Source organism: Salmo salar, chromosome ssa21 (assembly GCF_905237065.1).
Source record: "Salmo salar chromosome ssa21, Ssal_v3.1, whole genome shotgun sequence".
NCBI classification, from domain to species: Eukaryota; Metazoa; Chordata; class Actinopteri; order Salmoniformes; family Salmonidae; genus Salmo; species Salmo salar.
In genome coordinates, this window is record NC_059462.1 from 6,550,017 (window position 1) to 6,570,494 (window position 20,478).

The 20,478-nt window shown below is 41.6% G+C and overlaps 1 protein-coding gene across 1 annotated transcript; it reads right to left on the minus strand.

The window, feature by feature from the left end:
- Positions 1 to 12,808: 12,808 nt before the first annotated feature.
- Positions 12,809 to 18,440, minus strand: lrrc3 (leucine rich repeat containing 3). Its single transcript, XM_014163858.2, has 2 exons — positions 18,230 to 18,440; positions 12,809 to 15,690 (listed from the first exon to the last, which is right to left on the minus strand). Exon 2 carries the CDS (start codon positions 15,297 to 15,299, stop codon positions 14,499 to 14,501), a length of 801 nt encoding a protein of 266 aa, XP_014019333.1. The 5' UTR covers positions 15,300 to 15,690; positions 18,230 to 18,440; the 3' UTR covers positions 12,809 to 14,498.
- Positions 18,441 to 20,478: the final 2,038 nt, after the last annotated feature.

A 20,478-nucleotide genomic window follows, 5' to 3' on the forward strand; every position in this document is an offset into this window, starting at 1 on the left:
AGGTTGGATGGAGACCGTTGCTTCATGCTATTTTCAGGTCTCTCCAGAGATGTTCGATCGGGCTCTGGCTGGGCCACTTGAGGACATTGAGACTTGTCACAAAGCCATTCCTGCGTTATCTTGGCTGTCTGCTTAGGGTTGTTGTCCTGTTGGTAGGTGAACCTTCGCCCCTGTCTGAGGTCCTGAGCGCTCTGGAGCTGGTTTTCATCAAGGATCTCTCTGTACTCTTTGCCTCGATCCTGACTAGTCTCTCAGTCCCTGCCGCTGAAAAACATCCCCACAGCATGATGCGGCCAACACCATGCTTCACCGTAGGGATGGTGCCAGGATTCTTCCAGACGTGACGCTAGGCATTCAGGCCGAAGAGTTCAATCTTGGTTTCATCAGACCAGAGAATCTTGTTTCTCATGGTCTGAGAGTCTTTAGGTGCCCTTTGGCAAACTCCCAGTAGGCTGTCATGTGCCTTTTACTGAGGAGTGGCTTCCGTCTGGCCACTCTACCATAAAGGCCTGATTGGTGGAGTGCTACAGAGATGGTTGTCCTTTTGGAAAGTTCTCCATCTCCACAGGGGAACTCTGGAGCTCTGTCAGAGTGACCATTGGGTTCTTGGTCACCTCCCTGACCAAGGCCCTTCTCACCCGATTGCTCAGTTTGGCCGGGTGGCCAGCTAAAGGAAAAGCCTTGGAGGTTCCAAACGTCTTCCATTGAAGAATGATGGAGGCCACTGTGTTCCTAGGGACCTTCAATGCTGCAGACATTTTCTGGTACCCTTCCCCAGATCTGTGCCTCGACACAATCCTGTCTCGGAATTCCACGGACAATTCCTTTGACCTCATGGCTTGGTTTTTGCTATGACATGCACTGTCAACTGTGCGGCCTTATATAGACTGGTGTGTGCTTTTCCAAATCATGTCCAATCAATTGAATTTACCACAGGTTGACTCCAATCAAGTTGTTTTCATCTCAAGGATGATCAATGGAAACAGGATGCACCTGAGCTAAATTTCAAGTCTCATAACAAAAGGTCTGAATACTGAGAGCCAGTTTCATCATAGCGCTTGAAGGTTTTTGCGACTGCACTTTCAAAGTTCTTGAAATGTTCTGCATTGACCGACCTTCATGTCTTAAAGTCATGATGGACTGTTGTTTCTCTTTGCTTATTTGAGCTGTTCTTGTCATAATATGGACTTGGTCTTTTACCAAATAGGTCTATCTTTTGTATACCACCCCTACCTTGTCATAACAGAAGTGATTGGCTCAAACGCATTATTAAGAAGGAATGAAATTCAAAAAATTTACTTTTAACTGAAATGCATTCCAGGTGACTACCTCATGAAGCTGGTTGAGGGAATGCCAAGAGTGTTCAAAGCTGTCATGAAGGCAAAGGATGGCTACTTTGAAGAATCTCAAATATAAAATATATTTTAGATTTGTTTAATACTTTTTTGGTTACTACATGATTCCATATGTGTTATTTCATAGTTTTGATGTCTCCAATTTTATTCAAGAACTTTGAACGTTTTTTCAAGTGCAGTCACAAAAACCGTCAAGCGTTATGCTGAAACTTGCTCTCATGAGGACCGCCACAGGAAAGAAAGACCCAGAGTTACCTCTGCTGCAGATGATAAATTCATTAGAGTTATCATCCTTAGAAATTGCAGCCCAAATAAATGCTTCACAGAGTTCAAGTAATAGACACTGAAAGATTAGTGGAATCTTTGTGGCTGGACAGGTAGGATGACTGACAGTGAAGGTGAACAGGTGGTCACGGTTCAGGTGACAGAGGAATGGATGAGACTGAGGTAGGAATTCCTTTAACCATAAAGTGGTATATTTACTGGGTAGGCTGTGCTGCATAACAAAGGAAACAGAATAACATGTATCAAATTCATAATCACAAAGATCAAATCATAACAATCATTCATTATTAACATAATTAGGTAATTCAGCAATTCAGTTCAATACAAAGTCAATAGGAATCATCCTTGAGTCATTTAGGATCATAACTATTCATCATAATCAGGAGAAGAATAATACAAATTCAATCAGTGATCGGTTATTCCATCTACAGTATAATCCCCATCAGTTTGATATCAGAATTGATCAGTTCAGCAAACAAGGACATTTCATATTTCACCCTTTCAAGTTTGTCTTCATATGTACATGTAATTTCATTACATATTATCCATATATCGATGGCATAATTGGCCTGTGATGATCTGTAGGGCGGTGATCATTGACCATTTACATTAAACAATAGGTTTGAAGCGTGCGCTCCAAGCCGCGCTCTGCGGTAATAACTATAAACAATAACTAATGGCACACCTCCAGGCTGTGAAAGGGCTATTTTACCAAGAAGGAGAGTGATGGAGTGCTGCATCAGATGACCTGGCCTCCACAATCCCCCGACCTCAACCCAATTGAGATGGTTTGGGATGAGTTGGACAGCAGAGTGAAGGAAAAGCAGACAACAAGTGCTCAGCATATGTGGGGCTGGTTGAGAGAATGCCAAGAATGTGCAAAGCTGTCATCAAGACAAAGAGTGGCTATTTGAAGAATCTCAAATATTGTAACGAGTGTGCTGAGAGTCGGGAAGCAAGTTCAGGGAGTGAGTGTTTTAATAAATAAACGCAACTAAATACAAAACAACAAACAGAAACAACACACAGACATGACACTGGAACAAGGGAAGACATATATAGGGAAAATAATCCAGGTGAGTGATGTGCGTAATGATGCTGACAGGTTTGCACCATAACGAGCAGCCTGGTGGCCTAGAGGCCGGAGAGAGAGCACACGTGACAAATATAAAATATATTTTGATTTGTTTTAACACTTTTTTGGTTAGTAAATGTTATTTCATAGTTTTGATGATTTTTCTACAATGTAGAAAATAGTAAAAATAAAGATGGCCACTCCAATACCTTGACTTTGTTGTCCTTAAAATCCACACAAATAAAATACGTTGGTGAGGAATAAGCTAAAAGTCAATCAATCCACACATTTTGATAACTACTTATATTGAATCACACAGTTCGTAGGATCAACACAGTTATAAGCAGCAAGCCAGAACCCAACCACAGACTAGAAAGCAGCCAGCGCTAGGACCCACAATAAACAACAAAGGAACAGAACTCACCAGCATAACACCAGCAAGGAGAAAGCGGTGACTTACTCAATGCGATTAAATGCTGGGGCCCCATTATAAACAGAAACGCAATAGTGTTACCAGTATGATAGTGGGAGGCAAGTACTACACTGGTCCGCGGTAGAGTCCAAAAGAGTAAATCCAAGTAGGCTAAACCAATTGGAGTTCAAGATTGGCAGTAGTCCAAAAACATCCAAGGCACAATGTCAAGTGGAAGAATGAAAGCAGCAGTAGGCATCTGTCTGCTCAGATAAAGCCCCCGTGCAGGCCCCAGTGCAGAGCAGGGTGTCCAGGTATATCCATGTTGGTTTCAAAAGTTTCAGGAGACCTGTTTTGTATGTCTCCTTAAAAAAACTACAGTATGTATGCAATAGTGCTATACTGACCGACCCTACAATTACGTCTGTGACCCTGTGCATGTGACTAATAAACTATACAAGGAGTGGTTCAATTACATTTTGGGTGCTGAGACACTTTTGCCTTCCTAGCATTCTTTAGCTTGACAATTTTCTCATCAATTGTTTTTTCAGTAAGCTTCAAGTTTCTTTTTGTGTCTCTTCTTTCAGACATTTTTTTTAATCCACATTTTCAGATTCAATAATACAATATTTGTCATTCACATTTTCAGATTCATTTTCAGATTCAATAATAACTTCACATGAACCTCTCCTCGTGGGATGAGATTGTCCGCTGTTCGCGGTACTGTGGAGGCACGAGCTGAGGAAAAAGGTATGAGCTGGCCGAAGACGAGAGCGAGGACGACTTGTCGCCTGTGCGGCCCGGAAGTATGCGGTTGAAAAACCTGTATCTATGGGTCCGGAGTCCGAAGGGGCGCCGGAATCCGAGTTCGAAAGGGGAAAACCCGGTGAATGACTGGGGTACTTCTCGGATCGAGAACATTAGGTGGGGTAGTAGCTGGTCCCAGTTCTTCCCGTCCTGCTCGATGACCTTCCGTAACATTTGTTTGAGCATTTTATTGAACCGCTCGACCAACCCAGATCCGGACCTCCGTCTTTCACCCGCAGACGGAGGTCCGGATCTGTTTGATCTGCAGGAGAGCACACAAATATTTCATTAGGCGGGACATGAACTCAGTACCTTGGTATGTCAGGATATCGTTCGGGGATGCCCAACTGGCTAAAGAGGTGGAACAGCTCTCGGGCGATTCCCTTGGATACCGCCACCCATAGGGGAATGGCCTCAGGATACCAGGTGGCATAATCTACTATTACCAGGATGTACCGGTGTCCTTGTGCCATTTTTACCAGGAGTCCCACAATGTCCATGGCGATGCATTCAAAGGATACCCCGATGACCGTATGGGGACTAGCGGGTTTTGGAAGTGTGCTTTTGGGGCCGTGATTTGACATCCGGGCAGCTGCGACAAAAGTCTTCCATGGCCCTCCTCATCCCAGGCCAGTGGAACCGAGCGGCGATCCGTTCCTGGGTCTTCTCCATTCCCAGGTGCGCCCCCATCAGGTGGGCCAGTTGAAGAATGGTTCCCACGTACCATCGGGGCAGCAACAGTACCTCACGAAGTTTCCCCTGTTGGCGTAACACCTGATACAAAAGGTTATTCTTGATTTGGAAATGGGGGTATCGCCAGTCACTCACCCACAGTGGGTGTCGCGGCTGGTCCCACGATGTTGATGAGGGGGAGTATGGGCTCCTCCAGTTGTTCACCGGGGGGGCAGCCGAGACACCCACTGGGGGCCAACTGAGGGGACAGTTCGGGACTGTCCAGTGGGAGGATCCGAACTTGAAACCCGCCGCAGCCCAAGTGATAGTGGTGGATGGACATCTACTTCTGTGGGTGAGTGACTGGCGAAACCCCCATTTCCAAATCACGAATAACCTTTTGTATCAGGTGTTACGCCAACAGGGGGAACTTCGTGAGGTACTGTTGCTGCCCCGATGGTACGTGGGAACCATTCTTCAACTGGCCCACCTGATGGGGGCACACCTGGGAATGGAGAAGACCCAGGAACGGATCGCCGCTCGGTTCCACTGGCCTGGGATGAGGAGGGCCATGGAAGACTTTTGTCGCAGCTGCCCGGATGTCAAATCACGGCCCCAAAAGCACACTTCCAAAACCTGCTAGTCCCCATACGGTCATCGGGGTACCCTTTGAATGCATCGCCATGGACATTGTGGGACTCCTGGTAAAAATGGCACAAGGACACCGGTACATCCTGGTAATAGTAGATTATGCCACCTGGTATCCTGAGGCCATTCCCCTATGGGTGGCGGTATCCAAGGGAATCGCCCGAGAGCTGTTCCACCTCTTTAGCCAGTTGGGCATCCCCGAACGATATCCTGACATACCAAGGTACTGAGTTCATGTCCCGCCTAATGAAATATTTGTGTGCTCTCCTGCAGATCAAGCAGATCCGGACCTCCGTCTGCGGGTGAAAGACGGAGGTCCGGATCTGGGTTGGTCGAGCGGTTCAATAAAACGCTCAAACAAATGTTACGGAAGGTCATTGAGCAGGACGGGAAGAACTGGGACCAGCTACTACCCCACCTAATGTTCTCGATCCGAGAAGTAACCCAGTCATTCACCGGGTTTTCCCCTTTCGAACTCCTCTACGGGAGGAGGCCACGCGGCCTACTGGACCTTGCCAAGGAGGTGTGGGAAGCCCAGCCGACCCCCTTACTTTCTGCGGTGGGATTCAGACCAACACCTTGTCTCCGACCTGGTCTTCTCTGGGCTGGGTTCCCCGATTGTAGACAAGGGCTTGGGGACGCTGGGCCTTCTCCATGTGTTTCCTTACCACTGGCTATATGGGTGTCATCTGCTCCCTCATCGTCTCAACGTGCTGTGCTCCCATCCGATTCTCGTAACGCTTGATTTCCAGGTACTGATGTTGGTCCAGATGGACGCATGTGACATGGGACTAGGGGCCGGTCTATCCCAGCTACGCGATGGGGAGGAGCACCCCATCATGTACATAAGCAGAAAGCTGATACCCAGAGAAAAAAGGTACTCCGTTGTCGAGAAAGAGTACCTAGCGGTGAAGTGGGCACTAGACACTCAAGTATTACCTGTTGAGTACCCACTTCACCCTGGTCACAGACCATGCTCTCCTGGTCTGGATGGCCAGGGGAAGGTTCACAAACGATCGGGTCACCAGGTGGTTCTTGTTCCTTCAACGCTTTCTCTTTTTCTGTTGTGCACAGGTCAGGGGCGAAGCATGGTAACATGGATGCCCTATCAAGAAGGGAGACATACGTCGTACTGACGACAGCCCCTTCCCCGACAGAGCTAAGTGGGGGGGGGGGCGGGGTGTGTAACATACAGCAGGTTAGCCACCAAGGGGGGACTCTTCGATCCCTGGTGACCGAGTCTACATCACACAGCAATGGCTCCCTCTGCTGGACAAGCCAGGTCTCGACAGGCTCTTCGGCCAGAACTAATTGGGGCTGATTGTGGTTGGTAAGTAATCAAGGGGCTGATTGCTCACCAGCAGGACGAGTCCCATAAAGCTGCCAGAAGGGCAGCACATAGGGTTGGAGACTGGAGGAAGAGAGGTTACTCCCGTATAGTCGTGCTCAGTACCAGAGATAATGGAGGGAGCTCGGTTTTGTTCCCGACAGGATACAGCAAGACTCCGGAGCCCAGAAGACAGTATACCGGAGGAGGTCTTCTGGAGGAGACCTATTATTTTCTCTTTTTTATTTATTAAATACCCTTGAAACCGAGCTAATACAATTGTGTCCCTGTCTGATCTGTGTAAACGTCTTGACCAAAGCCCCTGGTCTGCCACATTATGTAAATGTACTAGTTCAGTTTTTTATTTTTATATATAGATTTGCCAAATAAAAAAATAAAAAACAGTTTTTGCTTTTTCATTAAAGGGTATTGTGTGTCGTTTGATGAGGGGAACTTATTTTATTTTAGAATAAGGCTGTATCGTAACAAAGTGGAAAAAGTCAAGGGGTCTGAATACTTTCCGAATGCACTGTATACCGCAAAAATGTGTTCAACTTATTTTTTTTCCTGCAACCAGATGAGGTTCGTCCATGGAAGAAGAGGATGGTCATTCTCATTTTTTGGGGGGTCAAAGATATTAATATGGATGTAGAATTTGGATCTGTTGAAGTCCACAAAACTGTTGTTAACAAGCTTTTACAACACAGAAGAAGGCCCTCCCACTTTTTGATTAAAGTATACAGAATTGGAGGCAGCTGAGGGGAGGACGGCTCATAATAATAGCTGTAATGGAGTCAATGGAATGGTATTGAGCAAATGGTTTCCATGTGGTTGATACCATTCCTTTCACTCTATTACAGCAATTACTATGAGCCGTTCGCCCCTCAGCTGCCTCCACTGGTATACAGTGAATAATCTATTCCTTTAAATAAATAAATACTGCAATGTATTACTGAAGCAATTCGAAAGCGATAATCCAACACTACACCACCACTGAAATGCTGCCAGTGAAGCATTTAGCATCCTAATTAGAAATTACACGAATAAATGTCATTCTTTTTCACACTCCATGCACCATCTGTTGTAACCCTGTAGAATCTCACCCCACTGTTCTTACAGAGCACTCGACCCCTTCCAAAACAAGACAAAACCCCCTTGTCCTTTACACTGACGTGCCAGGTTGCAACCTTTTCGATCTTATCTTGTAACCTCTGCCCTGACATCTAGTGCAGCTCCGGGGTGCCACTTTAAATGAGTTAGACATTACAGCGAGGTGGGCTACTTTACAGGCTGCACTGAATGCATGATTTCCTATAGGCTCTGAGGGTTGCTGTTTTCCAAGATGGTGTTAGTGAGGTTCAGGTACTGATTTATTCCTACACCCTTCCCAAATATACCACCAAATCTATAGGTAACATTTATACCAGTTAATGGACAGACATTAATCACTGTAGGCAAAATCATTGCTTTTAATGAGAAGATGGGGGCTGGTTGAGAAAGATGTGTATTTTAGTGATAATAAACCATACCAATGAATAATCTCGATTAATATGCAATGCCCATTCTTTCAGATCTGCATATGCTATCCCTGAGGCTGCAATTAAAATCAGATAAAATATACATTAAACCTTTGCTTGTTTGGTGTTCGGAGAATACCCAATGCCCTCTCATCAGAATAATAGCCAAAAATACTCCCTGGGATTGGAATCCAAAATGCTTTAATTTCTATTCATGTGAAGTTGGAGTTAACTTTGCAGCAACACCACCGTAATCAAGTCGGTGAAAAAAAAAACACAGAAGGGAGTACAAAACCCTACAAAGTCTAGGTGAAAAATGACCTAAAATATTGACTCTGCATTACAGATGACCCTGAAGTTCAGTTGATTGATGAAGTCTAAATTTACGGACGCTGTCAATGTTTGAAGCCCTTCCTCCTCTTAATGTGATTAATGGGAAACCCCAGCGCTGCTTTCAGAGGCAGAACACATACATTTTCAGAAGTGGTATATGGGCATCCAGTAACTGGCAGATGCAGAGGACTAAGATGAGGAGGAGGAAGAGTTGGAGGAGAGAACGAGGTTAAAAAGAGGAAGAGGAGCAGAGGAAGAGGACAAGGAAGATGGGGTGGAATATTGCAGATTAATGTTAACAGTTAAAGTTAGGAATAGTACACCTACTAATGCAATTTTCATACTATTGTGTCAACCCAAACCCTACTGTACTGGTTGTGATATTTTCTTGAAATAAAGATAGATACCCACATAATGTTGAATGCCCCCACTGTTTTATTGAGTGCATTGTTTTTTTCCGGAAGCCTCTCGGCCTGACAAAGACGTTTGCAGAACACATTCATCCCAAACCAGGTCTTACTGTAACGATCGTCGTAGTAAGTGGACCAAGGCGCAGCGGGTTGAGTGCTCAATTTAGCATTTATTGTGAACACGACAAATAAACAAAACAATAACCGAACTAAGGCTCACACAGCAGTACAAAGAACAACAACCTCCCACCATTCCCATGACAAACACATTCATAATTATAGGACCTTCAATCAGAGGCAACGATAGACAGCTGCCTCCAATTGAAGGCCCAAATCCCAATGACCTAAACACAGATCTAAACACCCTAGAACAGACATAGAAATATACAAACATAGAACAATGACCAAAACCCCGGAATACATAAATCAAACACCCCTCTACATACACACACACACCCCAAACCATATAAAACAAATACCCCCTGCCACGTCCTGACCAAACTATAATAACAAATAACCCCTTTACTGGTCAGGATGTGACACTTACTCCACACATAAGGCCCCACTACCCAGAACAATGCCAGTCACTGGACGGTGGCAATGTCGCTGAGAGTCAATAGTATGCAAAAATACACACTTGCTCTCCTGACCTCTTAAATGATATTTGAGAGCCACTTTGATCTGATATCATGAGGTCATTCAGCACCCAGTCCTTTGAAAGTAATGAATTGCCTGTATGAATTACCGTTTAGTAATGCAGACTCTATGGTACACACATGATCTACCTCAAATCACAATGTCTAAGAATAATGCAACAGGAAGGAGTCTTTTGTGCTCGTGTTTGAAGTAATGAGGACAGAGGGATGCATTCATGTCTCTTTCACTGTTCCTTAACCACAATGCATTTTCCTAACAGATTTGTATCTCTAGGTTAGGAAATTCTGTTGCATACATAATAAACATCATACCACAAAAAAAGATTTTGATAACAGAATCAAATACTGGTGACCACTCAATACATTTGTAACCCAACTTTGCTTGGTTGAGTGTGCCAAACAGTTGCTGATACTTACATCTTCATTTGTATTCCTTCAGCAAATGCTGCCAAATTAGTTGTGAATCACCAGCCAGTTGATAACTAATGTATCATGCTCATTTCCTTTCAAGAATAGAGATGGAGAATAACGTGTTATTGATGATAGTCATGTGTACAGGAAATGAAGTCGCTACTTATTGAGCTACAGAAGACATTGAAGTTCCCAATTGTATGAACTTTGTATCATGTTATAGAGCATCATTTTCTGTCTGCGAAACAAACTAACTTATTACTTGCAAAATTGGTATCATGATGTTGTACGTTTTCTATAAAGATGTATGTGAAGGGCGAAAATTTGAATAAAAAGTGCAACAATGTGTTGCATGCAGCTACAGTGTACGCTAAGAAAGTGTGGCACTAGGGAGACATTAATTTAAATGCAACCTATATTTTTGACTATACATATCATCATTACAGGTGTGGGAGAGGAAGAGTGGGATATGTATATGTTCCCTGAGTATATTGAGACAAGGAGTCTCGTGGTCTTGAGACCACTGCAGCACAGAAATGCGCTCTTTGTCTCATCACAGTCTCAATCCACAGGGTCTGGTCTTGGTCCCGTAATGGCCTTGATTCACTGGGTCTTGGTCTCAAGAGGTTGGCTCTAGATCTGGGTTTTAAGGGTTCTGGTCTGGGTTGCAAGTTCTGGTCTTGACCATAATGTCTGTTTTACCACATCTCACTAGCTACCAACCTAAATGTCACATTATTAGAAAAGGTAGTGGTGCAATAACTCTCAAAGTTCGATACATCACATGAATCACTGGAGCATACTTTTCCTTTTGAAGCCTACTAACTGTTCTCATGAAAACTATCAGATCGGCTCTTCACTTCTCTTGGATCTACTTCCCTTGGAGTAATAATGGTTAATAGAATTTTAACATTGGTTTGAGCTTTTTATCAAAATGTGTAGATTTTTGTTGATTACTTATTATTTGCGAGGGCTGACAAAATGTGAGTAAGGACCATTTGATGAGTCATTGCCAGATGAGATTAGTCAAAAGGGCTGTTACCTCTAAAATCATATTTCTTTCAATATCACTTTACGTTTCCAGGACAAGTATTTTATGTTGAAAGGAACGTATCTATTTTCAAAAGTTTACATGGCTGAAGGCTTGGAGTTCAAGTCCCATCAGTGAATCAGATGAAGTCGAGCGTAAGCAAATTGAGTGAATCTGTAGCGCATTTGTTCTGGCAATGGATTGAATTCAGGCTTTAAACTTCTACAGGATCGGTATCCCCCGCGGGACAGTTGAGCTAACTTGCGCTAATGTGATTAGCATCAGGTTGTAAGTAACAAGAACATTTGCCAGGGCATAGACATATCTGATATGGGCAGAAAGCTTCAATTATTGTTACTCTAACTGCACTGTTCAATTTACAGTAGCTATACATTGAAATAATACCATGCTATTGTTTGAGGAGAGTGCACAGTTATTAACTTGAAAATGTATCAATAAACCAATTAGGCACATTTGGGCAGACTTGACACAACATTTTGAACATAAATGCAATGGTTCATTGGATCAGTCTAAAACTTTGCACATACACAGCCAAAATTGGAATTGTGCCTAACCTAAAATAATACATTGTGACCTTACTCTTGCATTTTTTTACCAAATCTAATGTGTTACATTCTCCTACATTAATTTCACATTTCCACAAACTTCAAAGTATTTCCTTTCAAATGGTATCACGAATATGCATATCCTTGCTTCAGGTCCTGAGCTACAGGCAGTTAGATTTGGGTATGTCATTTTAGGAGAAAATTGAAAAAAAGGGTCCAATCCTTAAGAGTGTGTTTACACAGGCAGCCCAATTCTGAAATTTATTTTGACCAATCAGATCAGCTCTGAAAAAGATCTGATGTGAACAGATCTGATGTGATTGGTCAAAATACCAATTAGTGGAAAAAATATCAGAATTCACACACCACCTGCAGTTTGGAGGAGTTGTTGCCAGAGGAAATGTCACGATGACATTCATGTTCAAGTGTAATTACAAGGACATAGCAGTACATCACAGAAACCAACTGGATAGAATGGAACCCTAAAATCCACTCTCAAATAAATGGGATTCTGTGGACACTCAATCAGAATAGCAAACACATTCTCTGCAAGGAACAGAACACTCGTTGGATTAGAAATCCATTATTAACGTGACACCAACTTTCCCTGCGCCATCATGAAATCTCATCACTACAAAGCAAAAAGTCAGAATTCTACTTCTACAGGTCAAGCTCGGTAAAACAAATAAGATCATTTTTTTGTGTGCCCTTCTGTTCGAGAGGCATTGGTTTTATGCACTTTCAGACAGCAATATTATCGTTCTTTCATACATCAAACACTGTCCTTGCAGCCCCAGTGCCAAAATACAAGCAGAAAATTCAATACATTAATAAAAACAAACCGATGCAGTATCTCAGGTGGTCCTCTGCTCAGTGTGTTTTGTATCAATGTTCATGAACTAGAAAAAAAGTTGAAATCCTCCAAATATGATCATTTCCATATACAATATTTGGCTTGGTTGTAGACGTAGTAGTAGTGGTAGTGGTGGTAATAGTGGCGGCGGCGGCTTCCGAGTGGCGCAGCGGTCTAAGGCACTGCATCTCATCCCTGGTTCGAATCCAGGCTGAATCACTTCCGGCTGTGATTGGGAGTCCCATAGGGCGGCACACAATTGGTCGTCCGGGTTTGGCTGGGGTAGGCTGTCATTCTTAATAAGAATTTGTTCTTAACTGACTTGCCTAGTTAAATAAAGTTTAAATAAAAAAGTAGTAGTAGTAGTAGTACAACATTACCTTTATGATATGAAGGACCTTTATGATTCATATAAAGCTGAAGAAAGTTATATATAACAACCTTTATTTTCAAATTCTGCTATGGTGTTCATTTTGAATTCCACAGATTATAAATTTAAGTAACAATTCTACATTGACACATAGAAACAACAGAAATTGGACAATGGTAATTACAAGAAATGACTGGAGACCTTTCAATTCTAACAATGTGCAAATATAAATGATCTAATGACAATAACACTTTAAACCGGGCCCAGTCCCAGAAAAACGGACACTTGGCCCATTTATTGAACATTATGACAACATTGAAACAACATTTTGACCTATTTAGCATGTGGGATATCCCATACAAGCACAGATTTTATAAACCATACAAGATGTTGACTCACGTTTGACCACTAAAACACCAAATAAAATGAGGAGAAAGTCTAACTACACAGATAAAAACTTCCTACCCAGCAGGCACAAATTGACACAACGTCTTAAGAACAATTTTCTGGTTGTAAACTGATTTTCTGATTGAGAAGACGTCATATTATCAGATGTCATATTTTGGTTGTTATCTTGTCAAATAACCAGATAAAGATGTATTTATATTGGTTGCTAAAAATACATTAATGAAACTTCCTTATATAACCAGTATACAACCTGACAATGACACCATAATTACCTCATTGCAACCAACTTTCCCCCCTGAGTAGCAACTAACTAGTTTAAAAGACAGCATTAACGAATTGTACATGGCAGAAGGACAGGGAGGGAACATGATCTAGTACAGCCCAATACACAGTGTTAAGGTGTAGAAGTCACAGGGGATAGGCACTTCGGCATGTACGTCTCATAACCACAAAGCTACAGAAAGACCAATACAAAAATGAGTATGGCTTATGTTTATGGTTGTGCTAAAGTGGCAGAAATGTAACAGTCTAGCTATCAATCAACTTTTATTCCACTTGTCTAATGAATTCCATTGAATTTGCATGTAAAAATATGTTGTTTAAACAGACAATGGTGTGCATTTACCACATGTACATGGGGATTCTGTGGTGGTTTGCAGAGTATAATGAGTTGTAGTTAGGAACCAATCTGTGTGCCACAAGGAAATATAACAAGTTCTGAACAGCATAACTCTCCCACTTACATGCAAGATCGCAAGAGATGTCAAGTGAAAATAGTGTTCTAAAAGAATTAGCCTTCACCTGAATATAAATGAAATGATAGTCTAGATGATAAAATGCCAGATTTGTCAATGTATGTCCTTTTTCGTAATTTGATCACTCTGTTGTCACAGAAAATGTTCCTGCACCGCAGGAAATGCAACTTTTAGTGTATTTGAGGTTTAAAAAGGCTTTTAAAGTTTGGAATTTCCACTTTAAAATTTGCCCCAACAAAAATGTATCAACCCCTTCAAAAATGCTCATTATAATCCACATAATAATTCACATTTCCTGTTGTGGAATGATTATTTTCCTGCTGTGAGAAACTGGTCAAATTAAGATAGTATATCTGTGTACATACAGAAAGACAGAGAGCGATTATAAATACTAAAGGTCCAGACGAAGTCCAGGTCTATCATCTCCTTAGGCCACCTAAAATAAATACTCACTCACTCACTCACTCACTCACTCACTCACTCACTCACTCACTCACTCACTCACTCACTCACTCACTCACTCATTCACTCATTCACTCACTCATTCACTCATTCACTCACTCATTCACTCACTCACACTTTCTCAAATGTATGCCACAGCGGGCCTGCTAGAGAACTGTGCTGATGGTGTCAAAGTCTTTGCTGATCTGCGAGCTGCTGGGCAGGGACTTGAGGTACTCCATGTGCCTCTTGGCATCCTCCTGGTTCTGCCGCACGTAGTAGATCACGTAAGCTATCACCATGGTGAACCAGCCGAACACAATGACAAACATGGCCACGTCGGTGGTCTTGTGGTTGAAGTTGCAGAAGTTGATGCCCGAGTCCAGGACCTGGATAACGGGTTTGCCGGTGTACTCCTCCTCCACAGCCGTGTGACAGCTCATCTCATTGACCGTCTCTGGGTCCAGTCTCAGCTCCCTCAGGACCTCCTGCAAGCTGCACTCGCAGTGCCAGGGGTTGTTGGAGAGGCTGATTTTGGCCTGAAGTTTGGCGAATGCCTCTTTGGGCACCCTGCTTATGCGGTTGTTGGACAGGTCCAGGACCCGAAGGACGTCGGAGATCCCCTGGAAGGCCCCAGCATCCACCGTCTCAATGGCGTTGTTGGACAGATCCAGTTCCTGTAATCTGTTGAGGTCCTTAAAGGCCTGTTTGGGGATCTTGGTAATCCTGTTTGAGGCCAGCAGCAGGACTACAGTGTCACGCGGCAGGTCAGCCGGGATGTTCTCCAGGTTGCGTGACATGCACTGCAGCACGACAAGGCTGTTCTTCTCCATGCAGTGGCAGCTCTTGGGACAAGCGGTCACCAGTGCACTTCCGAACAATATTCCAAAGTGCAAGGCCCACAAGAGAGCCGAGACAGCTGAGAGCAAGGGATTTCTGGGCCGATCATGACCCATACGGTTGGACATATTCAGCTGTGTGCTCCTGCTGGTCCTGTCATGAAAGAGCAGTCATGGTTAAACCTTGTGCCATGTTGTTCTATCGTTATGGCTTGCAAACCACACGACAAGACAGTTTTAACTTCCTTACAAGCTGTCAAGGTTTTATCTGTAGTTAATCCATCAGATCCTTCGGTGAAGTATCATTTTCATGTCCTCCTGTTTCCAAAGGGTTTCAGTAGAGCCCAGTTTCACATGCGTTGCATTGGGAGTATTCCAGACAGAATCCAAGAGGCTGCTTTCTGATTGGAAAGTCAAGAGAGTTACTCAAGAGGGAAAAGTATCTTAGAGGGAGATAAAGGCAACTGTGAGGTGGAGGTAGGCTGAATGTGTTACCGGTACCCTCCTGCCATGTCGAGAACTGAAAGAACAAAAACAGAATAGCGACAGTCCTAGTGAAAAAGGGAATTACTAGACATAGCTTCTTCTTAGAAGCAGTGACACAGAAAACATGAAGGCCATACTGTAAGAGATTTAGGGTAGGTTTAAATATTTTAGGGATAATGTTTAATATCAAGATTACTTTCCTAAAATATTTGTACAATTGTCCTGAGTGCATCAGCCAAATTGGTTTTGCTTGCAAATTGGGCATAGTCAATTCAAGCGTCACAGTGTTTACACATTTGTAAAATGATAATCAAGGACAATCCATTTTACTTAAAGGAAATCTCATAAAGCAGAGAGACAAATAGATTGATCATCACTTACATTATCGGATGATATTAGGATAGCCTAATTCATTTATATGGACTTAAAACATTTGAATGAAATTAATTTCTCCTGCTTCTGCAGGATAGTGCCAGTTTAATAATGATTACACTCTTATGAACTGTGCTTCTCTTCTCATAACGTAACATATCAATGCTTCAGCTGCTCAATCATATTTCCACATAAAGGAAAACTGATGTCATACGTTTACACAACTAGAATGGATCCACTGTGCCAATGTATTATATCATTTTCACAATAGGTGCACCCTCTTGTGGATTATGCTGACCATACAGGTTATTGTTGTACTTGATGTCAACCTGCGATGGGACTGGGGCATCAATGTGACATTTAGATATCAACCATTTTTGGCTACTGTACGTCTCAATGTCTTCATCCCATGAGCACGCACACACACAAAATGCAGACAAGATTTCTTAAACAAGCCCCTCGCGTTCACATTTGAGCTGGAGATCATGGGGAGGTGTCGACAGGATTTTACAAGCTAAAATGCATAAGGGCACACTGGGACAGCCTGTAGTGACAATATGAAAGCACTGCCTTTGTTCTTTTACAAAAGAGGCCATATTAATAGACCATGGCAGCCCTGCAGTTGAAGTGAGTTTAATTGAATGAATAAGATCATATGAGATTAATTTGGAGACAGAGCCAAAATATAACAAAATGTTAACAATTAGAGGTACTAATTGGTTCTGTATTTTGTTGGGTAACCATTTCTATTCCAAGTAAAATAGATTAATTATTGTAAATGCAGTAAAATGTTGAACACACATGTCATGCAGCAAATTGCTACATCCCTTTTTGGACTTTTAAATTAATGATATATACCCATTGATTCTTGAAGGATATGACTTGTAAATGCCTTATGAGCTTAGTTCAACTGTTGTACCCCATCAGAACCCAAAATAGAATCTTGTTTACTCCACTGTTTGTAAACAATGTAATTGTAAACAATTACTGTATAGCCTCAAAACATAGTTTAAACTATAATTTTGATATCATAGATGGTCAGTCCTTGCATCCACAGCTCTTGGAATTTGAGAGTAGTTACATTTCTTCAATCCCATCTCTAAGCTTTTTACCAAAACAGTGGTGGGTAAATTTGAAACTGTTTGTACTGCAGATTGCCCCTCTAGATAATGTAGTGCTGAATGTATCACAGATCAAATTAGGAGAGTTACAATCCGCAATATGATCACTTATAATAATAAGGTTTCAGGCCACAATCCTGGTTTGCTATAAAGTTGAAGGGTGGGGCTAGATAAATGTAACCACTGTCAAACTCATAGGTGTAGCTATGGGTGCAAGGACTGAAAGGCAAGGAGATCATCATGAGTTGCAAACATATTTTGAAGCTATAAAAACCATCAAACCCAAAAATAATGTAATAAAACAACCTTATATAATGGGGGAAGACAGTTCTAAGCTTATAATGCATTTTACATTACATTCCTTACATTTAGAAGTTATATAAAACCATGCTATTTAATTGCAGTAGTAGCCTAGCAAATTGTAACTCTACATAATTTTACTGATTTATCTTAATTTAAATTGTCCTATACTGAATTATTTGCTCTTACAAAAACCCACCCATAATCAAAAATATTAATCCTATAGGCATTGGACATTAAATGTAGACAACTATGGCCTTTCAGAGTTTTTCGCACCAAAAAATACTGAAACTTTTACAGTAGGCAGGATACAGATAAAACTTACTGGAATCGTGGCCAATAATTTTGTCCGGAGTGTTACCGTTACCATTATATTAAAAATTATTCCGCGTTATATCATAGTTATAAAAAGGAGCACACATCAGGTGTTTATCCAGCAGTCCATTTGCTCCAGAAGGCGTGCGTAAAAACTGGTGGACTCGTTTCCATTTTGAGAATATGTGCTTTTATATTTCAAATTTCCGCCAAGATCCATACTTCTTTAAGGATAATTACTGCAGACATTTCTTATGAATATAAAACAAAACATAATTCAGACAGCTGTGGTCTGTACAACATGTCTTGCTTTCAGCACAAGGCATTCTACTCATAGTCTAAAATGTCAGCGGTCAGCATAAAACCGAAGTTTCCGCATGGTCTGTACATAGTATTCCAAGTAACATCATCTCCAAAACAGGTACCCTACACCATAGATTACAGTTGTAATAGCTAATAGCATACCGTTTTTTTTAAAGGAGATGACAGCAGCCACACTTGTTGATGTTCCTGTTCAGTCGCAGGCCACATTCATCAGCGCGTCCTGCGCCCATCAGTGGAGAGCATAGAAGAAGGTCGGTCGGGCTGTGTGTCGATTGGACTACTGTTAGTTTGGCAAGCCTCCACGTATTCCCTCGCTTGAAAAAAACGAGTCGATCCTGTATAGTCAAACAATAAATTTAGGGCATGGTGGTTGAATAAAATTGGCCAAAAAACCTATTACAGGTTAACAATTATTACAGGTTAACAATTTGAAACATAAATGTAAGGGGGATATATTAGGTGTTGTAAGACCTTGACTATAAACTGGTGAGTCGGTGAAGTCAATACACATGTGTTGCTTATTGTCATCAGTAACATTCTGACTGGACAGGCAACGTTGCGTGCACCAATATTGCTAAATGAATACATACATGTAATTCAATCGTCAAACTGCTCTCGCGCTTCAACGGGTGTCGGCGTAGCCAGGCGCGTAGAACTTGGTTCTATTTGAGACACTTGACTCACTGTAAATTCCTCCTATCCCATCTACTGATTGGTTTTCACAAGCATACTAACCCAAGTGGGTGATTAAAAGATGAACAAGGAGAGATTAATCAAATAAAACGAACTAGGTTTCCACTTGTAACTGTGGATTAATTGTCAGAGTAGAGAACACACCATTTTGTATGACTCAAAATGTGTCAAAATTAAATTTTACAAAAAAAAGAACAATAGGCATTTCAGGTAAAATAACCAACACACTATCACAGTTTATTGTGCAATAGACACAAATGACTTATTCGAAATGTGTGACAGACACATGAAAAGTCCCCTTTTTGGTGTGTATTACACGATTTACATCACAATGAATTTCATGTGTATTACACGATTTTCTTTCTTCATAATGCATTAGTGTACATTACACAAATTCCAATTTGTGGTGGCTAATGTTAGCTAGGCTAGCTAGGTGGCTAACGTTAGCTAGGCTAGGCGTTAAGGTTAGGGTTAGGTGTTAAGGTTAGGGTTTGGTTTTGGGGTTACGGTTAGGGCTAGTTAAGATGCTAGCTAAGTAGTTAAAGGGTTAGGGGAAGGGTTAGCTAATTTAATAAGTAGTTACAACGTAGCTCAAAAGTAGTAAGTAGTTGCAAAATAGCTAATTAGCAAAAATGCTAACGTTATCCATGATGAGATTCAAACACACATCCTTTGGGGTGGTAGATGTTCTAGTGATTCAATATATTGGAATAATCTATCGCGGTATAACAACTCGTACTCTCAGTGATAGATTATTCCAATATATTGACTCACTGTGCCACCTAAAAAATAATTTACAACCTGTGTATGACATGTTGATTAACTTGCAGGTGATTATGAAATTATGTAAACATAATTGTGTTATTTTCAACCCAGTATCACAGATTATTGTGAAATAGACATGATTTGCTCATTGGAAATGTGTCTATTTTTTGGTGTGCAATATACAATTTTGTATACAGTGCATTTTAACTTATACCTTATACATTTATGCTACAAACATTCATTTACAAGGGCACAGTTATCAAAGTACCTCAATGCATTCACATATCAGGCAGCAGCCCTGTGTTTAAAATTTAAATGGAGGACATAACTGTAATTAAGAGAACATTTTTAAATTCTTTCTTCCATGGGTGAATTGTTTTTAACATCAACCCCAGACAATATGACCAAAATATCCCTCAAATGAAACTACGTACTAGCAGATGTTTACACATCCTCTGAGGATTGTAGTGGAGTCTTGTGCCTTTTAATGTAACACAACACTTTTTATGTGAGGAACTCTAATAAATGTGTCTTCTCATCTGAGAAAGCTTGATAGATTTATAGTTGGTTGTAATAGCATTACATTAAGCGGTGTCTGTTGGCTCTCGCATAGCGTTCTATGACCTGGTACCAATTTCTTTTGGAAATTGTTTTCTAACTAACCTCCTCCACCCCAACTGGCTTGGATTCAGATAGTTTTTTGTGTGAAGCAGATGAAACCAGTACCATACATATTGTATAGCTGAGAGAAACTAGGATGTATGATAGTATAATAAGCATTTGAAGTTGTTTTCCATCATTATTAATGGAGGCACTCAGTTACCTCTGAAACATGAAGAATGTTCAAATTTAGTAAAGTCCAGAATTTGTATTATTTTGTTCACCAAATGATTAATATGTAGCCTGTTCCCAGATCTGATTGTGCTTTCATT

Coding starts and splice junctions, on each gene's coding strand:
- lrrc3 (XM_014163858.2), bottom strand. CDS start 15,299: ATGTCCAACCGTATGGGTCATGATCGGCCCAGAAATCCCTTGCTCTCA.